At 37.7% G+C, this 18,465-nt stretch overlaps 1 protein-coding gene across 1 annotated transcript in view; it reads right to left on the reverse strand.

Moving 5' to 3' along the window:
- Positions 1-6,519: 6,519 nt before the first annotated feature.
- Positions 6,520-18,465, reverse strand: part of arl5a (ADP-ribosylation factor-like 5A) — a 45,097-nt gene continuing 33,151 nt past the window's right edge. The window contains exons 3-6 of the mRNA XM_059970311.1: positions 18,282-18,429; positions 12,513-12,596; positions 8,336-8,487; positions 6,520-6,966 (exon numbers count right to left, since the gene is read on the reverse strand). Of these exons, the coding sequence (XP_059826294.1) occupies positions 6,918-6,966; positions 8,336-8,487; positions 12,513-12,596; positions 18,282-18,429 (433 nt within the window). The 3' untranslated portion in view covers positions 6,520-6,917. The remainder of the gene's footprint in view (positions 6,967-8,335; positions 8,488-12,512; positions 12,597-18,281; positions 18,430-18,465) is intronic.

Genomic DNA, 18,465 nt, shown 5'->3' on the forward strand with positions numbered 1-18,465 from the left:
ACCTAAAAGAGATTCATACAAGATTATGAGAGGCATAGATAGAGTGGACAAAGAGTATCTGCTTCCCAGGGTTGAAACGTCTAATACCAGAGGGCATTGAAGGTGAGGGGGTAGGATCAAAGTGGATGTGAGGGGTGTTTTTTTTTACTCAGTGTCGTGAAAGCCTGGAATGTTCTGTCTGCAGCAAATACGTTGGAGGCTTTCAAGAGACTTTCAAGATAGGCACTTGGATGCAAGGAAGATGGAGGGAGATGGACATTGTGTAGGTAGGAGGGATTAATGTTTTGGTGCTTTTGATATGTTTTTTAAGCTGGTTTAGCACAATATTGTGGGCTGAATGGCCTGTTCCTATGCTGTACTCCTCTATGTTCTATGTTAACTCTAGTCTAAATGGGCCTTGTCATTGTTTGTGTCTTCTCCCACCCCAACATTCAAGCAGCACATAAAAACCAAGAAATGAGGAATCTGCAGCATTTCTAGCATTGTTAAAAATATTTCTGTCCAACCAGGATAACCTCTGATTCATTTTCCTTGATCTTGCCTTGTTTAAAATGCACTTATGCTGTTATCCTCAACTAAATCCTGAGATAAACATTTGAGTTTCTTTTCATTCTGGCCAGATTCTTCTAATTCACGTTTAGCACAGCTTTTGAAAACAATTTAACGAACTTACATATTCTTACAGGTGCTTTTTTTTTTCAAAGCTTTATTTTTGCAATATGGATTTTGCTGCCATCATTTGTTACTTTCGGAAGTCTGGTAATGAGCCATTTTCTTGAACCTTCAAATAATAAAAGCACATTCCCAAATGCTGTTCATTTAGGGAAACAAGAACAAATATTTAACTAATCATGTCTGCTCCACAATTTCAAAAGTTGATGTCTGACCATCTGAGTGTCACTTTCTTGTGCCAATTTCATATCTTTTGATTCTAGTATAACACTGGGCATCCACTGTCCTCTTGGATAGATCATTTTGAAGATTCACTGTCCTACAGATGACAGCATTCATCTCAGTCCTGAATGGCCTACTGCTCATGATGGGACTGTGAACTCTAGGTTTTAGAGATCTCAGGAAGTAAACATAACTAGTACATTTACCTTGTCCAAACCATGACAGAATTTTAAACTCAAGTGAATATCAGTTGGAGAACAGTACACCACAGGACAGGCCATTTGACCCATCATGTTGTGAGGATCTTTATGCCAATTTATACTAAATGTTGTCCTCTTCTGTATCATCCATATCCCTCCATTCTTTTCATATTCCTGCATCAATCTACAAACCTCAAACTCCACCAACTATCTGCTTCCACTACTAACCTGATAATCCATTCCAAGCACTTATCTCTCATATCATAAAATCTTGTCCCTCAGGTCACCTTAAAACTTTCCTTAAAAAGATGTCCGATGCTTGACCATTTTTACCCTGGGGAAAGGGTTCAATGTACCAACCCTATCTATGTCTGTTGCATTTTAAAAAAAAATCTTTTTCAAATCTCCCCACAGCCTCCGATGCTCAGCCCAAGTTTGTCCAACCTTTCCTTATAGCTCCCACCATTTAATCCAGGAAGAAACCAAGTAAACCTTTTTCTGTACTCTTTCTAGTCCCCATATCCTTCCTAAAATGTGGCAATCAGAACTGCACACTCCAAGTGTGGTCTGACTGAAGTTTTGTTTCGCTGCAACGTGATTTCTGCATGCTGTTATATTAAATGCCCCTGCCATTGAAGGCAAGGATGCCATATACCTTCTTTGCCAACCTATCCACTTGAATAACCACTTTCAGTGAACTATTTATTTAAACTCAAGGTCCCTCTCTGTTCTTAATTGCTTGTCAGTGGGCAATCCCTCATCCATGGACTGCCCTTCTGGATTAAAGATAATTTCCACTCTTATTCTATGGGAAATGATTTGGGAGGCCATTGTAGAACTATGTACAAACTGTTTCAAAATTCTGACATGTACTCCCTGACAGAATGGGCAGGAGGGCGATGTGGGAAGTAGTTCTGCTTTGCCCATCAATCATGTTAGGTTTCAGTGAATTCCTGCCATGTGGATGTCATTCATATGGATGGCTGTTCCTTGCCATGATGCATCCATATAGGATGTTTTTATGGTGTATTTATAAATATTGGTAAGAGTCAATGGGGGCACACCAGATTTCTTTAGCCACCTGAGGAAGTTGAAGCATTGGTTAGCTTTCTTGGCTGTGGCTGAATGAGGACAGGTTATCTGTGATGTTCACAGCGAGGAATTTGAAGTTCTTTACCCAGTTGACCTAGCAGTTTTGATGTAAATAGGAGTAAGTGCACCATCCCTCTTCCTGAAGTCAATGGCCACCTGTTCTGTTTTGCTGACATCAGAGGAAAGCTTGTTGTCATGACACTGAGCTTTCTATCTCCTTCCTGTAGTCCAATGAGCTATTTGAGATACAACTCACTATGGTGGTATCATCTGCTAAGTTGTAGATGGGGTTAGAACAGAGTCTGGCCATGCAGAGTAGTGGTCTTCAGAGACAGCTTTGTTGAGCACCAGGAAGTCAAGGATCCAATAGCAGAAAGAGGTGTTGCCTCTCAGGTCTCAATTTGGTGATAATTATAATTTGAAAGCAAGCTGTAGTCAATATACAATAGTCTAATGTAGGTATCTTTACTGTCCAGTTGCTCCAGAATGATGGGCCAGGGAGATGTCCACCATGGATGTTTCCATGGTAGGCAAATTGCAGTGTGTTGAAGCGTACTATGACAAGCCTCTTGAAGTACTTTACGACAGTTGATATCTGAGCAATAATCATTAGGGCACATTACCTTGTGGTCTTCTGAAAGCAGGTGGGAACCTCAGACTGAAGCAGGGGCAGGTTAAAAATATCTGCAAATAACCTTACCAGTTGATCTGCACAGGATCTAATGACACAGATCTTCAGGCCAGATGCCTTCCATGGGTTCACTCTCCAGAAGACTGATACAACATCTGCAATGGAGGATGTAGGAGTGGGCGGTGATATACGAATCCCCTTCTATTCAAAGCAAACATGGAATCGTTAAGCCCATCAGGAAGGAATATGCTGTTGGCAGCGATTCTGCCCAGCTTCATATTGTTGTCTGTTACAGCATGTAGGCCTTGCTACAACTGACAGCTGGTCTGGGGCTCTGTTTTGGACGAGTATTGTCTCTTGGCATACCTGATAGCTTTATGATTGTTCTAAAGGTCAGGGTCACCTGATTTGAATACTAGATACCTAGACTTCAGCAAGGAGTGGAGCTCCTGGTTTTTCCATAATTTCCAGCTTGGAAACATACAGACTGGCCTCTTTGGTACACAGTCTACAATACACTTGCTGATAAAGCTCATGACGGTAGTGACATACTTATCTCGGCTGGCAGCTGAACCTTTGAACATGGACCACAGATTACCTCTAACGCTCCTGAAAAATGTAGAGGAGAACTAAAGAAAATTTCAGCCTCCTGTGAATCTGAGGGTCCCTGGGATAACAAGATGCAACACGATTTCAGAGTGACAATATTGACTTCTTACTTCGTACTTCTTCGTAGAGTTAGCATTTGATCAACCCATGTTCAACCAAAAAGCTTCACAAAACTTGGTCATCCTCAAAGAAAGAAAACCTCAAAGGGTAAAGTAAACAGCTATAAACAACACTTCTAAATGCAACTAAAATTTAAATATTATTAGAGACTCATCTTTGATCTCCTGTATTAAACATGCATGCATAGTGAGTGTCGTACTTGGGGTTTAAAATTCATTCCATTTAAGTCATAATGATGTAAGCTAACAATTTACCAGCAATTTTTATGTTATGTTCCAAGCTCTGCATAGTAATTACTCGTTCAAGCCGAAGCCAAAATAAAACACTGAAGCTCCCAAAATATTATGAGTTAAGTTAAAGCTAAAGAAAGTTTTACTGGTCTAAATCCAGCTAAAATCTACATCTGCCATAGATAAGGGCCACTGCTTTGCTGATTAGGTCTACAATTATTGCATTAAAATTTATAACAATAACCTCACACAATATAACTGCTGTTGCCATTAATGCAAACCGGGATTGATTTCTGAAGACCTGAAATACAGTAGTTGTCCTCCAAACCTGAACCATTAGAACTCTCTCCTGGTGAACATTTGAACAACAAAGTACTCATAATCCTTTCAATGATAGGTGTTAGGAGTCAAAGTTGAAGATTTCTTAGAAACTGTTATGTAAAAGGGGAATTGGCTAGAACAACAGAGACTGAAACATCAGAGGCCTTTAACAGAAAATAATCAAAAGGTTATTAAAATAAGCAGGGTACCCTTTAAAAATTCATTAAGTTTCTTGAAGATTTTTGAGTATTAATTGTCAAGTCACTTTTTTTGCTCTGACAACACAATTGCAAGACTTCAGTCAGAAATTACATATGGTATCCTTAAAAGACAAAATATTCATCAGATATTCCAAAACATCTCTGCTTTCTTTGCTCCACAATTAAGTGCTACTTCAAAGAACCTAAATGCAAATAAACTTCCTGATTTACACAGTTGTGCAGATTTGACTGTAGTTCACCATAAGATACATTAGCATGAAAGCTGTTGGATTGTTGTCAATGGTTCAATGATAAAGAATCTTCTAACCCTCCCAGTTTGATGTGCAAAACGATTAAGGTTGCCCTTAATAACCAGTGAGAAAAATAGGTTGAAAAATGAATGCTGTATTATCCACATCAAAAAGAGAAATTGAGATTGTTAAACCTAAATTACTTAAAATGTATAGTTCAAAATATGCAAAGGATGTTCTTCATGCAAAACAAATGCATTCACAGAAAATGCTTTAAGATCTCAATAAGCAGCATTCATGGAAATAGAATCATTCATAATGATTCAGATCAATGGTCTGAAATATCAATTCCATTTCTATTTTCACAAGATACTGAGGGTTTCCAGCTTTTTTGTTTTTTGGATTTCCAGCAACTGTTATTTTTATCAAAATTAATTTTAATGCTATTTTTTCATAAAATAAACTGACTCATTGTGTGCATGAAATTCAAGTTACTCATAGATTGCTTTCACACAAATTCACAATATACATAAATTTATTTCATAATGTGTATTGTTTCAAAAATTGAAAAGTTTCATCCTGCGCAAACTTGAACTAGAAGAGATATGCTAAAATCATAATTAGGTAATTTACAGGAAGGAAAGGAAAACTGGTCACTTCACATTGTCAATTTCCCAGTCTAGAACATTATCAATTCATGAAATATGCATTGACCATATGGTGCAGATAAATAAACCTTTAGTACAGCCATTTATATCAAAATGCATTTGGTGCTTCTTGCATTTTCAAATTGTTCTTGCACTATACATGAATGTTTACACACAGTACTTTCTCCCCCAAAACGATGCCAATTACATAATCAGCTTCCTTGGGGCCGCTCACAGAAAGAAGTACACATCTATTTGTTTGAGTGTGGTCAACCATTGCACATAATTATATACATTTGAAAAGAAATTTACCCCGCTCAAGAAGAAGGCATCACAGTGTTCTCAGGAAGATCAACATTCTGGGTTGAATGGTTTGGGATTTCTTTTCACTTTGGCCCTACTTATCTAAAAATACATCCATTGGAACAAGTAATTTCAAATGATAGTCTTTAATATAATTCATAATCTTAAGTATGCTTTTGCGCTGGATCACATCATCCACAAATCATAGTCTCTAAAGGAAGAGAACTTTTATATCACACACAATTGTTTCATGTTAGTCCTATATGACAAAATGTAAATGACCATAATAGAGATAATTAAAATTAGAACTCGAGTGACAGTTTTCAAATCAATGGTGTTTAGATCATTAGTTAGAGTTCAAACAATGCCATGTTTAAACCATACTTAAACAGTACTCTAAGTTACTTCACTGTATAAATTAATTCTTCAACCAGCCCAAACCTGCAAAATAATTTCAAACTCCATCAGATGAAATGGAAGAACTTTTATTCCAAGTCCAAAAAACACAAATATTTTCTGATGGTAGAATACCAGATTAGATTGGAAAATTGGCAATATTTTTCAGATGCTGCTGAAACAACCAGTCTCATTGTGCTAAATGTTAATATTAATAATAAAGACATCCTACAATTTTAACAAAACATCTTTCCAATTCATCCATAATTATTTTTACTTAAGAAAGAATTTGTGTGGAGATGTTAGCGCTTAAGTGGAAAACCTGGCATATGATTTAAAACAAATATCTTTCAACCTGCTTCCCAATAGAATGTTGATTATACTTTTAGTGAATTTTAGTACCAATCTACATTGTGCATGCAACGTACTCAAAAGCAAATTTTGCAGATTAGGCAACCTTATATAAAACATACAGATCGCTGTTTATTCTAAAAACAATGAAAAATGGCTATAATGTTTGGGTTTCCTCAGCACAGTGATCTCAACCGTAACCAGACTTTAACAGCAACTGGTAGCTCAGTCAGAACATGGTGTTTTCAGATGTAAATAGTGTAACACTGTTCCATTGAGATTATAGCTTATTTTTATTAAATAAAAAGGAAGTGAAGAGCAATTAAGTTGATAATGCTGGAATACAAATCACTTTTCTCCCCTTTCGAATACTTACCAAATACTATAAAACTCTACCCTGAGCAAAATGTGCTGGTTCCAAAGGAAAAAAAAGTCAATCACAGCCATCTTTAAAAGAAAAGCTACAAATGATCAACCGAAGTCAGTCTTCAACTCAATCTTGATCCTTAAGGAAAGTCTTTCCAAACATGTACTTGTAGCAAGTGCGAAAGTAGTAAACTTTATTCAGTCTTAAAAATAAATACCAATAAATCCAGCAAGTAAGGAGCTGTTACTGCTGGAAGATTTATACAGTTCAGATTTTAATGGTCCATGCATCCTGATCTATGGAGGTCATCTGACCTTAAGTCGTGATGTCATCCATTCTAATCCTTGACATAACCTGTGGAGAGAGACACAACAATTAATGAATGCATGGTTCAGTTTTGGAATGAAAAGATCCAGAGTTCACATCAATTCATCAAAAAGAGTACTGAAGAAAACAGCAAAAACATTTAAACTTCTGAATTCGTCTGTTCCAATTTTTTATTATGAGAATTATACAAGACACAGCAAGAAGATATAAAATGTTACAGATTAACAACAGATTTTAACATAAACAGACAGCTCTCGACATATTAAAATTTATCAATCATACTACAGAAAGCTGAATAATTTTAGATCTGTTACTATTTTTACTTTTCAAAACTGGCAACAGCTTTCCTGTTTGAAAGTGCTGTAAAATTCCAACTATTAGTTCATTAAATGTGGTGTTGTTTCAGAAAATATCCCTCTTTTGCAATTTTCCAATATCACTGATTAAAAAGAACCACTTAGTTAGACTTTCTGTAGCAACAGTTCCTATACATTTATAAGCACTGGAAATTTTATCTCCCTAACATCTGCCTTCACAGAGAAGTTGCTCCAAAGGTTTAGAAATCAGTACACGTTTTCCTTGAAGCTTGACATACTTTGTTTTGTCAAGGGACAGCATCTTGAGTAGGGACAGTTTATTTTGCAGAGGTTACATTACAAGGTGCAAAGTCTGATTCATTGAGTTCAACAATAACCTGGAGCTCAGTCTCCAAAAGGGAGGATATGCAACCATGTGCGTTAGGGTGTGATGCGTTTTGCAAGTTTGTTCCACTTCATCAGAAATCCTGAAGGTGATGTGCAGCCCTTAAGAAAAAAGACTAAGAAGTGTTCAGTTATGCATCACCATGTTTCTTTCCATTCAGCTCTTCCTCGGGATTTGGAGTTGGAATTAAGCCCAGCAATATTAATGAAATAATGTCAATGAAGGTTCTAATAAAAGGTCATCAGCCTGGCACATTAATTCTGACTTTGTCTCTTGCTGGTAATATTCAGCTGGTCAATGTTTTTATTTTAGGTTTCTAGAACTTGAATTTTGTAATAATAATGCTTTTCCCAGCTGAAATTGTTACTGCAATTACAGAGTTAAGCCGATTTTTATTTAGCACTAGACCCATTCTCAGGACTGAAATTAAGTCTTACTTTTCTACATAAAGGGTTAAATTATGCCATTGGGACAAATGAAAGGGTGTTGTGTTCTACCCCATAGTGTTTGAAGAGTTAATGTCAGAAAAATGTTCTGTGATAAGACTATCCATTGTTATAAGCTCAAAAAGTAAAAACATCAAGTTACTTCAGAATAGCCAGAGATCATTAAAAATAAAAATCCATGACTGCACAATTTGTTCTCCTGGTTACTCAACCAAAAGCAATTAATGAGTAAAATACGAAACACTTACCCTTCGCCTGTCAGGGCACAACAAGCTTGGATATGCCACTGATGATCTTTAATTGAGGTCAACTTAAGGTACTGAGAGATTTCAGCTACTGTCATGCATTCTTTGATGTCTTGTTTGTTTGCAAAGATCAGCAGTCCAGCTCTCTTTAGATCCTGAATTTCAGAATACAAGACAATGTCATTTCTCTGAGAAAATGGAGTACTTGATACAGATTGGATTTTAAAAGTTAATTTTTTCATAAATGGTGATGAACAAATGCAAGGTATTGTCAAATAATTTTGGCACAGAAAAATCAATTTCACGTAAAATGCACTAATATGGAAATCCAATGACAGCACAATTTCATTTAATGTGAAAGCATGATGTTTTAATATTTGTCATGCAACAGCTGTTCAAATGTGCAGAAGTCTTAACTTTACAAAAGTAAATTACAAGGTTCAGGAACAGTTATTACCCCTCAACCATCGGGCTCTTGAACTAACTTCACTCATCTTCACTTGCCCATCACTGGACTCCTCTCACAACCAATGGACTCTCATGTTCTCAATATTTATTGCTTAATTATTTAATATTATTGTTTCTTCTTTTTGTATTGGCAATTTGTCTTCTGCACTCTGGTTGAATGCCCCAATTGGACGGTCTTTCATGGATTCAATTATAGTTATTTTTCTATGAGCTTACTGAGTATGCCACAAGAAAGTGAATCTCAGGGTTGCATATGGTATTTTCTACTACTTTGGTAATAAAATTTACTTTGAACTTTAAAGGATTGGAAATATTCAAGCTGGGTGAAGCAACAAAACACATATACTAAAATCAGGTGTAGTTCATTTCAACAACAAATAACGGACAAAATGGCCAGTATGATCTATTCGAAAGTACATTCAAAGGCTGGAGTAGCTCAAATTTCAAAACTATGTTTAACAAAGTCCAACTATCAGCAAATACTGAAATTTCTCTATTTTTTAAGACAGTACAGAATCACACCATCATGTTACAGATTAACTGCCTCGGGAGTGGACCTCAAGATATATGCCCATAAAGTTTATCAAAGGGCAAGAATAGGAATATTACACCAAATTCATCTTTTGAGATAAATGACCTACAATTCACCAGAAGCAGAACTGCTCATTTTTATGAAACCCTTTAACACCAAGGACAGAAACATAACTGCACTCTGAAATTCACTAAATAACAAAGATTGTTACACGATGAAAGTTGAAGTTCAATGTGAACAATATAAACAACACCAAAACTGAAGTAATGTGCAATTTTGTATTCTCAAAATAGGAAGTTGAACTAAAAGTGCACTCCTTCTGTGGGTTCTATAGCATCATGGTGAAGTTAATGGACTGGCATCCAATTGGTGAACCATTGATGGATTCACAAGATTCAACTTCACCAAAATCGGCAGAATTTAGTTTCAAATGGTTAAATAAATACTAGTAATAGTGATGTAAAACTGTTGGATTGTTAATACAAACATTGGCTTCATTGACATTGCCCATGAAAAATATATTCCTTGGCAACACACACAAAATACTGAAGGAACTTGACAGGTCAGGCAGCATCTATGAAAATGAATAAACAGTCAGCGTTCCAGTCTGAGACCCTGCATCCTGCTCATCCTTAACTAACTGGCTTGCCTGTGATCCCATATCCCCTGTGATGTAGTTGGCATTTTATCTACCCCCTGGAATGTCCCAATAAACAACTTATTTCAAGGAGAATGAGACGAGAAATTAATGCCGGTCAAGCTGATACCAAATAGCTTTTCAGCTTTGCACATAAGCAAAAACAAACTCCATCAAAACACGACGTTCCTTTGATAAAGTAGGGTAAAGAACTCCAGGCACTTAAGATTTTTGACTTTCAAATAATTCAACTGAATAAAGTCAGGCTGACAGATCAAAAATAATCAGATGAACCAAGGGTCATTTACATTGGTAATACTTCCCTTCTTCTGTAAATTATGTTTTTCTTTGCAAAGCAATTAATGCCTTACCTACGTCAATCAAGGATATTAACTACCAGCAGCTTTGACATCTAACACCAATTGCTTTGAAAAGCTGGTTACAGCACACATTAATTACAGCCTCCCAGACAACTTTGACCCACTGCAATTTGTCTACTGCCAAAACAGGTCTATGGGAAGACTCCATCACACTGGCCCTACACTCATCTTTGGAGCATCTGGACAGTTAAGAACCTATATTAGACTATTGTTTATTGACTACAGCTCTACCTTCAACATTATAATTTCAAGAAAACTCATCACCAAGCTCCAAAACTTGGGAAACAATACCTCCCACTGCAGCTAGATCCTCAAATTCTTGACCAATACACCACAATCAGTAAAGAGAAACAGCAACACCCCTGTCACAATTATTCTCAACTCTGGCACCCAATAAGATTGTGTCCTTAGCCCTCTACTCTTCCCCCCATACACTTACGACTGTGTGGCCAGATCCTGTTCCAACTCCATCCACAAATTTACAGATGTGGGCCATATCTCAAATAACGATAAGCTGGAGTATAGTAAGGCAATAGAGAGCTTAGTAACATGGTGTCATGACAACAATCTTCCCACCAATATCCACAAAACACTCATTGATTACTGGAAGGGGCTGGTGCACATGGTCCTTTCTTCATTAACAGTACTGAAGTTGAAAGGGTTGAAAGTTTCAAGCTCCAAGATGTTAACTGTCCTTATCCAACCATGTAATGCCACATCCAATGAAGTTCAACAAGGCTTCAAATTTCTCAGGAGGCTAATGGTCCATGGCCTCTGTCCATTCTTCTTGGTGTCTCATTAAAGCATAATAATCAGCCATTTCATCATAGCTGATCTACTTCCTTCTCCTGCCTTCACCCCGTATCCCTTCATGCCCTGACTAATCAAGAATCAATCAACCTCTGTCTTAAATATACTCAATTACTTGGCTTCCATATCCCCTGTGACAACAAATTCCACAGATTCACCAGTCTTGGCTAAAGAAGCTCCTTCTCATCTCCGATCTAAATGGATATTCCTCTATTCTAAGGCTGGTCTTTGACTCCCCCCGCATTAAGAAACATTCCACATCCACTCTGTTGAGGCTTTTCAAGATTTGATAGATTTCAATGAGATCCCCCTTCATTCTTCTGAATTCCAGCAAATAATCTCAGTATATGTGACAATAATAAACCAATTCCAAATGAATATCCCACATTAGTTAAAAATTTCAAGTTTTTTTGAACCAGATGCATGTTTCATAAGGTTTTATTGGCCACTAGGATCATAATCATTCAAAACTAAGAATGATCACTGCTATAACCTTTCATCAGAACTGGGAATAGTATGAAAGTACCCAAGTTTTAAGATGAATAAAAAATGTCATCAGCCAGAAGGGAAAAAGGACGTTTGGTAATAGGATGAAAAACGAGACAGATTAAGGATTTGATGGAAGACATATTTTCCTGAATTAGAACATGGTGGGGATCTTGGGAAAGTGATGAGAAGGAGAATAAAATGACATATAATCAGGGATAGCTTTAAACAGCTGAATGGAGGATTTCTGCAATTTTTCATTTGGTCTCATCACAAGATAAAGAATGAATATAGTATACTGAACTTAAAACAGAATCCAAGATGCTGCTTTCTATTCAAAATGCTTGGGACTCTGGACAGTAGGGAGGAAAGAAACAAAAATATTATATCTGCTGAGGGAACAAATTCCTGCACGATGTTGGAAGAGGAGAAAGGCACCTGGCGATGGTATCACATTTAAATGTTGGAAGGGGCAATGATTCAATGTGAAGTCTGGGATAATGGAAAGAGATAAGAGAAATCCTCCAAGATGTAACACTGAGCATCATAGTCCACCGAGATGTAACACTGAGCGTCATAGTCCACCGAGATGTAACACTGAGCATCATAAGTCATTCCTACCTGTGGCCATCAAACTTTACAACTCCTCCCTCGGAGTGTCACACACCCTGAGCCAATAGGCTGGTCCTGGACTTATTTCCACTTGGCATGATTAACTTCTTATTATTTATTTATGGTTTTATATTGCTATATTTCTTCACTATTGTTGTTTGGTGCAGCTGTAACAAAACCCAATTTCCCTCGGGATCAATAAAGTATGTCTGTCTGTCTGTCTGTCTGTCTTACCATAAAATAAAAAATGCTTACCTCGTGTGCCAACATTTTGTAGAGTTCGTCTCTGGTTATAGCTATCCTCTCTCTGTCCATGCTGTCTACAACCACGATCACAAACTGAAAAACATTAAGAGCTAAAACAGGTGTACTGATTTTGCTGAAGAGTACAATCACAACTAGTTTAGCAGCTACTGACAGAATTGCTCGAGTATACAAATTTGTGTTTGAAAGAGCTGACAGGGAAATTTCATGGTGATTTTCATGATCAGCAGCCCCAAGTTCATAAGATACGGATTTTGCTTCTTGGATTTTTTTGTGCATATCTTATGAACTTGGGGCTGCTGATCATGAAAATCACCATGAAATTTCCCTGTCACGCCTATATTTGTTATTTCAATTCATAATTCAAGTCAAAATAATTGATGCTAAGATCGGTGGCATCCATTAGTCTCGCGAGACCATGGATCTGTGCCTGGAATGGTTTCCAGGGCGCAGGCCTGGGCAAGGTTGTTTAGAAGACCAGCAGTTGCCCATGCAGCAAGTCTCCCCTCTCCACGACACTGATGATGTCCAAGGGAAGGGCAAGAGCCGATACAGCTTGGCACGAGTGTCGTCAAGGAGTTGTCAGAATGAGGTTGAAGGCAATGTCGGACTGCCTTAGGGACTCCAGCTCCAGATTTGTCCTCAGGGTTTACTCCCGAAGCCTTTCCCATGAGTGGGTATGGCCACAAGGCAGCAGAGGTTTGAAATCAGTTCCACCCCCCCCCCCCCCCCCCGCCCCAGAGCCTTCCCAGGCTGATGAGCTCAATCTACCTGAAGCACTGGTTTTAAGGCACCAGGACCTGCCTTCACCCCTTCTCCTAAGATTAAGGAAGGCATTTTTGTTGGTCCACAAGTCAAACAGGTTATCAATAACAGGCAATTCGAAGAACTTCTAGTGGGACTAGAGAAAATTGCATGGAAGGCAGTCAAGGATATTGTTAACAGTTTTCTTGGCAACTACCAAGTTATGTGCAGCTGGTTGACAACATGCTTCAAGCAAATAAAACCACTAAAGATTCATTTTCTGCATTCCCATTTAGCCTCCTTCCCTGCAAAACTTGGCACTGTCAGTGATGAGCATGGTGAAAGGTTCCATCAGGACATAGCAGTCATGGAGAAATAGTATCATGGCAACTACAATCCACCAATGCTTGCTGATTATTGTTGGACACTTTTATGAGAAGCCTCAGACACTGAGTACAAATAAAAACCAGCAACAAAACATTTGTACCTTAATTGAACTACTGCAACACATCAGCATCATTATGCAATTAAACACATTATATTCAATAAAGATTAATTTGTTGTTTCTCCAAATTCCTACTTGATACAAGTAGTCTGAAATTATATTTGTGTTCAGATTCAAATGGTCTATTATAACCACAAAATATTTCTAAGGCAGCAACATTTTCAAAAAAAATTATTATCCAGTGTTATTTGATAGAACTGTGCATATCAGTGCAGACTAAGTTTAATCTCTGTGGGCTGGTTTGGCCACCAATGGGGAAAAAATGTGGTTTACCTCACCTGTAGTCTACAAAATTAGCTTAATTTCTTGCATTTTTTTAAAACGAGAAATTAAACAAAGAATTATGTGGCTAAATAGACGCAGAGACTGTAAATGCTGAAAGCTGGAGCAACATATTAAATTCTGAATTAACTCAAGTAGGTCAAGCAACATCTTGAGAGATATGGATAGTCGATTGCTAGGAAGAGACCCTTGATCTGGACTGAAAAATGAGAAGATAAATGGGGTAAGGGAAAAGTGTGGAGCTAGAACTGGCAAGCAATAGGTGGATTAGGGTGAGGAGGGATTATAGGTAAGGAGAGAACAGTACAAGTAGTGATGAATGCTGTGAGGTGAAAGGTAGAAGTGAAAAATAGTCTGTAAATGATAGAATCTGATAGGAAAACAATGTGGAGCATGAAACAAGATCAAAGTTGATTGCCGCTTTAAACTATAGAGCAATAGCATTTGAAATCTACAATGGGAAATTATAGTGCAACAGTTTCAAACAACATTTGTGATCAATGTTTTTGATAAGGTCAAGGAATCTATGTTGAATAGAAGCACAAGGAAAACAAAATGAATGCCAAAATGTTTGTTTTGGGTGAAAACAAGTCAAGGCATGTTTTATTAAGGAGTGGAAGATGACGAGGGGTTTTCAAAGGGAATTGCAACATGGCAATGTAATTACAGAAAATTGGCAAATAAATTGTAGGATATATAAGCAAGATGATGAGATGCGGGTCTGGAGATTTAAGCATCTGGAAGAAGAGACATGCCAAATTATAAGCAAAAGAACCAGGGTGGAAGTCAATTGACTTCGTGATAAGAAATAGTCATTTAAAATGAAGACATCAAATGGATGTCCATTAATGTTACTAGAGGATTATCAATGGATACAGCACAGAGAAATGGCAGATGGAGTTTAATTTGAGCACTTGTGAAGCTACACTTTAAGGGGAAAGCGTGGAGTTAGTACAATAGCCTCAGCAGCACTGATGCTCATAGGGATCATAGCTGACTTCAAGTTGCTGAAAGAAGGCAAAGTGCTAAAGATAGTGTATGGCACCTCATCTTCATTGGTTGGGGCAATGAGTGCAAGAGTAGGGAAGTCATGTTACAGCAATATAAAACTGCACTTGGGGTATTGTGTAAAATTCTGATTGCCCTGTTACAGGATTGACGTGAGACTTTGAACGGGGTGCAGGAGAGGATGCTCCCTAGGTTTGAGCTATAAAGGAGTATTTGGACAAACTTGAGTTGTTTTCTCTTAAGACCCAATGGAAGTATTTTAAATTGTGAGATACATGGGTAGGTCAGACAGTCAGAATATTTCATCCTATGGTAGAAATATCAAATACTAGAGCATTCATTTAAGGTGAGATAGGAAAAATGTAAGGATATAGAACAGAGAACAGCACAGCACAACAAAAGGCCTTTCAGCCTAAAATGCTGCCCAAACTAAAGAAATTAGTAATCAAAAGCCTAACTCATCCTCTCTGCCTACTCCATGTCCACATCTTTCCATTTTCTGTACATTCATGTGCCTATCTAAGAACCTCGAATGCCTATAACATGTCTCAAACTTGTTTGGTTAAACTTACACACCCCACACACTTAAATGAATGGCTTCAACATTAGACACTTCAACTCTGCAAAAATAATACTAGCCATCTACTATCTCTATGCTTCTCATAATCTTATATCTGCTATCAGATCTCTGCTCAGCCTTTACCACATCATATTCAGTATAACAGCATTCCTCTAGGGCAAAGGTGCAAAACACCTTGCTCTGATTTCAATTCCTGTATCCTCTGTAAGAAAGTTTGATAGTTCTTTCCATGTATAAGTGGGTTTTCTCTAACAGTCCAAAGACTTTGGGCTAACTGGTCATTATAAACTGTCCTGTGATTAGGTTAGGATTAAATCACTGGCAGCTGGGCAGCATCAGAGGGGCCTGCTCCACACTGCATCACTAAATAAAATAAAGTTGCAACATAACTTCCCTACTCTTGAACTCAGTTCCTCAATAAAGGCAAGCTTGCCACATGTCTTCTTAAACACCCTACCGACCTGTGTAGCCGCTTTCAGGGAGCTATGAATTTTGACCCCAAGATCCCTCTGCTCATCAACACTGTAAAGGTCTTGCCATGGCAGTGCACCACCTCTTTACATTTGCTCTCCCAAAGTACAGCACTTCATATTTACCAGTTAAATTCCATCTACCAACCTATCAACATTTTCATCCAGGTTACTTATATAAATCACAAACATCAGAGGTCCCAGTACAGAGCTCGACAGAACACTAATCACAGACCTCCAGCCAGAATAAGTCCCACTGAACACAGCCCTCTGCCTTTTATATGCAAGCCAATTCTGAATCCCAATGACCAATTCACCATGAATACCAAGCATCTAAATATTCTGGATCTAAATATCCCATCAGGGACCTTGTCAAACACCTTCCTAAAGAACATGTAGACAACATCCACACCTCTACATTCAGCAATCTGTCCCATCACATACTTAAAAAACTCAATCAAGTTACTAAGACATGATTTCCCCCAACCAAAGCCATTCATATCCTTCCTTCTCACTGGAACATACCCTGTCTTGTTCTCTGCACAAAGTCTTTCAATACACTTCACATGTTTGATGCATATTTGCCCAACTGTTCCCAACTAACTCTCCCCAGTTAATCCCTAATAGTCTTAATTTGCCCTGCTCCTTTTGATATTCTCCTGCAAGGTTAATACTTATATTTATCTATAGCAATCTTAAAAGTTATGTACTTATAATCACTATTCCCTGTTCTCCTTCTATAAGGTCAGTGATCTGCCAAGGCTCATTATCCACAATCAGGTCCAGTACAGTACCTCCCTTGTTGGACTACATATATATTGATTTAACAGAAAATTCTGGATGCACTCAATTCTGCCCCTCCTAAACCTCTTGCACAAAGGAGGTCACAGTCTATGTTAGAGAAGCTAAAGTCACCCACTACCACAACCCTGCTATTCTTAGAGCTTCCCTTAATATGCCAGCATTTCCGTTCCCTAACATCACAATGGTTATTGGTAGGGGAAGGGAGGGACGGTTTTGTGGTATAATCAAGAGGAAGATTTTCTTTGAGGGCAACTTATTTTTCTTTTACGCAGTGGTAGCTAGCTGGAATGGGTTGCCAGGGTTGTTGGTAGAAGCAGCTACGATAGAGGTGTTTCAAGGGACTGTTAGAAAAACACCATAAATATGCAGAGAATGGAGAATATGGATCACATACAGGCTGAAGAGATTCAGTTTAATTCAGCATCCAGTTCTATGTTAACACAGCAACTATATAACTGTAACAATTGCAATAGGGAGACATTAAATGGGATGTGAAGAGATAGTAAAACACCTGAGGAACTTGGGTATCAACATGGATTTACAAATTTAGTACCTTGGGGAAATAAAGTTCATAGTTCAGACTTTGTTGACTGAAAATCATAAAAGTTATACTTTGTTGACTAAAAATGCTGTAAAAGTTACCTTTTCATAATTCAACAAAGCTGTTTACCTCATGGTAATCTGATGCTCAGGTAAAAAGTGCAAGATGGATGTCAATTTCAAATGCAAATAAGTATGGCGGCAAGTAGAATAATATAGAGTACCAATGAGTTTATGCTGATCTTCACTATTTAGACCATGGGGTTCTGGAAATGGTGAGGAAAAGCCAGCAATACTTGCAAATCTAGTTTACTGCGATGCACTGTTATGAACTATATAGAGGTGCAAACCATTTAGAAGGGGCAAGTGGTAAATAGCAAATAATATAAACCAATTCAGGATCATGTAATTGGAAAGTGTCAAGCTTTCTGAATTTTCAAGTCAAATGTCTCCAGAATACAGAAAAGAAATTTGGATCTTTGCAGATAGCTCAATAAAACTAACAGAGGCTACAAAAAACAGGGTAATACTGCCATTTTAAAATTCTGAGCGGGGGTTCCCAACCATTTTCAAGGCATGGACCAATACCATTAAGAAGGGATCCATGGATCTCAGGTTGGGAACCTCTGGTCTCAAGAAAGGTTTAGTTTTAATATTTTCCCTCCATGCATGTTTCTAACTGGAAGGGTTAGAATGCCAACACCATATCAATAAGGTGATACAAGGTAATTATAGCTCAATAATTTAGCTAAGTACAAATAATCTATGAATGAAGACACCAAAATAAATAAACTTGCATCATGAACATCATCATTGTTAAACCTTACCTCTGTGTTGGTATAGTAAGTGTTCCATGATGAACGCAACGACTCCTGACCTCCAATATCCCACATTAGAAAATGTGTATTGTTCACTACTATTTCTTCTACATTACTGCCAATTGTAGGTGAAGTATGTACAACTTCATTCATTGAGCTGAAATGAGACAATTAAATATCTGTCAAGATCTTT

The sequence above is a fragment of the Hypanus sabinus genome, chromosome 5, assembly GCF_030144855.1.
Source record: "Hypanus sabinus isolate sHypSab1 chromosome 5, sHypSab1.hap1, whole genome shotgun sequence".
NCBI classification, from domain to species: Eukaryota; Metazoa; Chordata; class Chondrichthyes; order Myliobatiformes; family Dasyatidae; genus Hypanus; species Hypanus sabinus.